Here is a 4,677-nt window from a genome sequence, read left to right on the forward strand (position 1 = left end):
TTGTTTACACGGTCAGTTTGGGCAAAAAATCTATTATTGTGCCAAATTTCATCAAAATCCCAGATGAGCAATGCGCGGGTTCTCCTTGTGAGATATGCCAAAATGTTAAGAAACCTTCAAAACGTCGAGAAATGCAAAAAAAAATCATTTTCGATTTTCGGACCATTACTATAACCACCCTAAGGAAAGTTAAAAATCTTATTGTGCTTCAAGGTAAATTGCTTAAATTCGAGAATTCTAAATCACAGGTGCAAAAAATGAAACAAACAAAAGTTCGAACTTCAATCAAATCAAATTCATTAAAAAAATTAATTAGATTTGTATTAGTAGTTTTGTGACAATATACTTTCTATATTTATATAACAATATAATACGTTAAATTTGTAAATTATATTTTTTTGTTTGTCTGAAGCCCTAATTTAAATGGAAAATAAACGTTTTGGATTTTTGATCAAATTACAAATGATTACTTTTCACCACCACTTTTCAATGTGTTGCGGTGACACTAACTCTAGGGATTTGCAACCCTTCTGGACTAGACTCACAATCATAAAAATAAGTAATTGTAAGTGTATTGATTACCGTGACCCAATCAAAGGTTTGTTGACTACGATTGTCTAGAATTATAAGTCCAGTTTAAATGAGGTACGAGTCTCGGAATTCGAGATACCCAGCTGTAAGTCTGTAAATACTTGTATTTCGCACTCTAAAAGTTATCTCAAAATCAACGTATGGTAGAGTGTAGGTTTTGAGACAACTTTTAGGGTGCAAAATATAAGTGTTTACAGACTTAGCTGGGTATCTCGAATTCCGAGGTGAACTTACGATAATGACTGGGCTAGTATTCTGTCTAGCTTGTGTCCCCAACAAAGTAGTTATTTGTAGCCTTGTATCAAAGTATTATTTGTCAATACAAATGACTTTACTTTCAGATATTTTAGTACGTAACTATAATCTAAATTCGGTCTATTTTCCTGTGATCTGTGTCCAATGTTGATGGAGGTATGGAGCGCGTTGACGCGCCGAAAGCGCATTGCTGACGATGCGGAAGGAGAGACAAAATTAGCGCGAGTTCTGGACGTGGTCGACCTCACTGCCCTCGGAGTGGGTTCCACGTTGGGCCTGGGAGTTTATGTCCTGGCCGGTGCAGTCGCCAGAGGCGAGGCTGGTCCTGCTGTAGCCATCTCCTTCTTGGTGGCGGCGATCGCCTCAGCATTTGCTGGTAAGATAATGATTACTAATAACTAAATAATAGTGTATAAAAACGTTATGTTCTATGAACAAACTAGTGGTGCGTGTCATCGTGCCTTAAGGCAAATTGCTGAAACTTTCCGTGCCAAAAATTAAAATTAAAAATAAAGATTTAATTTTCTTTTAGAACCCTGAAAAAATTGATTTTTGAGATTTTTAAAATCATTGAAAAAATTGTTTTTTTTTATATTTTGAAATATTTTGGAAATTTTGAATTATTCTTCGAAGCAATCGCCATACGTTAGCTGCGATTAAACAAATTATTGAAGCGCGTGGACGCTGCGTCGCAATATAACGGATAAACAATGGTATTGAACCCATAGAAAAGAAAACTTTTTTCCTATTATTAAAATTTCTATAAAATATGTGATAATTCCATGTGCATATGTCTAATGTTCATTTTTGTCTGCCAAATGGCATTTTTTTAATTTTTTTATTGGATCTCCGAAACCACTAGAAATGCCTTTTCAAAAATTTCATCAGTTCTTCATTTTGTCAATACAAATAAAATGTTTTCTGAATCATACAAATCCGTTCTCTCAAAAAATCAATTCCATTTTTGGCACATTTTGCCCCGTTTCTTCGAAACGACATGCCTTTGCCAAAAACTAATCAGTACGTCTCTTTATTAATACGAATCGAATGTTTTTTTAATTATCCAAAACGGTTGACCCGTGTTTCCAAAATCATCGACGAAAATTTGTATCCGCACATACATCAATTATGAGGTATGCCAAAATATTCAGAAGAATATAAAAAAATACTAATATTATTTACGAATTACTATAATTTACCCTACGCGAAGTTAATAATAGCAAAATTGATTTGCGTGCTTTTAGTCATATATATGATTAAAAGCTACCAAAATATTTTCTTTGAATATTTCATCCTAAATGGGGGAATATCCCCCATTCTGTTATTCTGGTCTAAAAAATCGATTTTTTTTTCATTTTAAAATTTTATTTTTGCTTACTATTTTTTTATTACTATTTGAGAACATGTGTACAGGAGGATTTTCCAAAATTTCAATTAATTCACGATAATCTTCCTCTGCTTCCTTCCTCCGCGAAATTTCGAACGCGTTTTTCAAACTTTCATTTCAAACTGATTTTTTCGATACGATACCCACGGTTTCTCAACTTCTACTAGACCGATTTGATTAAATTTTTTCCGAAGTCTTCTGTATAGGGGGGCGTGCATTAATCGTGTGATCGATTTAAGCATTTTTGGACCCCCCTTCCCCTTGGTGATACGTTGTAGTATTCAAAATTGGTTACGAGAAGATAATTGTAAAATTGATTTGTTTTTTGAAAATGCTTGTTTTTTTTTAAAAAAAATCGGGTTAAAAATAAATATGTGATTTCTTACTATACCCCTTCCTACCCCACGTGATATTTCGTAATTTTTTGTCAACCCCCCGCCCCCTTTCCTTCACCCTCACGTGATTAATGGTAAAACAAAAATAATTCTTAAAATATTAAAATACGTTTAAAATATTATTGATGATATATTCTGATTATTTATGAAACTATAATAAAATTTCATTAAAATAACTCTAATTAATATTTATTCAATTAAAACAGGTTTATGTTACGCCGAATTTGCTGCTAGAGTTCCTAAGGCTGGATCTGCCTATGTATACAGTTATGTCAGTGTCGGTGAATTTGCAGCCTTTACGATAGGATGGAATCTAATATTAGAATACGTTATTGGTAAGTGAATATTCAAAGTTCTTACTCTATAATATACAATTTTTATGACCTTATTCTATAACCTTATTCTATAACTAAACAAGTTTTATGACCAAAACTATCTAACCAATAACCATTTGGGTTTTAATACACAATTATTATGACTTTGTTTTACAACTGAATAGTTCCTATGACCAGAAATATCTAATAGTCCAGTTATTTAAGCTTAAATTAGGTAATAATCTCAGAATTGGAGACACTCAGCTGTAAGTCTGTAAATACTTGTATATTGACACCCTAAAGTAGTCTCAAAACCTACATATGGCAGGGTGTCAATACCATATGTAGGTTTTGAGACAACTTTAGGATGTCGATATTCAAGTATTTACAGACTTACAACTGGGTATCTCGAATTCCGAGGTGAACTTACTATAATGACTGGACTATAACCAATTGTGTGGTTTGCGCTTTTGTTCTCGATGAGTTTGCAATCTGTATTTTAATTTATAAAACATGTTTTTTTTTTTTAAATAAGTCAGCTTAAAATAATTTTATACAGGAACATCATCTGTAGCTCGAGGTATGAGTAATTACATAGATGCTCTAACTGGGTATCAGATGCGTTCATTTCTCGTAATGATGCAATGCCCTAGACATCGATTTCCTTGGAGATTACCCTGATTTCTTTGCTTGCATTGTGGTAATACTATTAGCAGGTATTTGAAATATAATTTACTAACAATATGGTATTTAAATGTTTACCTACTATTGATGACTATATTTGTTCTTGCAGCTCTTCTATCAGTAGGAGTTAAGGAATCAACAATTCTAAACAATATTTTTACGGCGGTAAATCTGGTAACAGTAGCGGTAGTATTGGTAGCAGGATCTATCAAAGGTATGTAAAATAATATATTTTTCTCATATTATATAAACGTCATATCATTAAGCAGTTAACTGCGATTGTGGTGACCATTTTCTATTTAAATTGAATGTTTTTGAGGCTACAACTGTATTAAATCTGTAGTCTTCAAGTTGCATTTCATCTTAAAGCAAGTTGCATGAACTTTTAGAAATGCAGAAATAATATACTTACCTAAAATAATTCTAATTTATCCTTTAGCTGATCCTGCAAATTGGCGCATATCGAAAGAAGACATACCAGCTAATGTGACAAATGGTGGTGAAGGCGGTTTTATGCCTTTTGGTTTTGCTGGAGTCATGGCCGGAGCAGCTAAATGTTTTTACGGATTTGTTGGATTTGACTGTGTTGCTACAACAGGTAAATTAAAAAATATATTGATTACCAATGATGTGACAGTTGTGTGTTTCAACGATAATTTAGTTTAGCACATCATCTGACATTGACACATATTTTTTTCTGTTATTCTCAAGTAATTTTTATCTGATCAAATGGTAATGAGGATTTATGCTATTATGCAAATAATATGCTTTTACTTAATATGCATAAATAGATATTTCTTATAGCATTCATAAGATTTATTTTAAAAATTGCACCTAATAGTATTTTTTAAACGTCGATGGTCTGTAATATTTAATTAAGCAAATAGTTTCTGGTAAAAATATAAACTTCTCCTTCGGAAAGCTAATGAATTTTATTATTAGTTTGATATAAAAAATGTTTTACTTGTGTTATATATTAAAGTTTTAATATAATACAATTAATTTCATTTTAAAGATAAAAATTAAAATAATATAACATTTATATAAAAAT

The 4,677-nt window shown here is 31.8% G+C and overlaps 1 protein-coding gene across 1 annotated transcript; it reads left to right on the forward strand.

Moving 5' to 3' along the window:
* Positions 1–955: 955 nt before the first annotated feature.
* Positions 956–4,224, forward strand: LOC113369265 (cationic amino acid transporter 2-like; the record flags this gene model as incomplete). Its single annotated transcript, XM_026610049.1, is given in 6 exon segments — positions 956–1,222; positions 2,835–2,963; positions 3,502–3,587; positions 3,589–3,658; positions 3,736–3,840; positions 4,066–4,224. Coding segments are annotated over 6 exon segments (781 nt in total), but the record flags the coding sequence as incomplete, so codon positions are not given.
* Positions 4,225–4,677: the final 453 nt, after the last annotated feature.

Source organism: Ctenocephalides felis, unplaced genomic scaffold, assembly GCF_003426905.1.
Source record: "Ctenocephalides felis isolate EL2017-DRISC unplaced genomic scaffold, ASM342690v1 CF-g0.4_SCAFFOLD_01187, whole genome shotgun sequence".
NCBI classification, from domain to species: domain Eukaryota; kingdom Metazoa; phylum Arthropoda; class Insecta; order Siphonaptera; family Pulicidae; genus Ctenocephalides; species Ctenocephalides felis.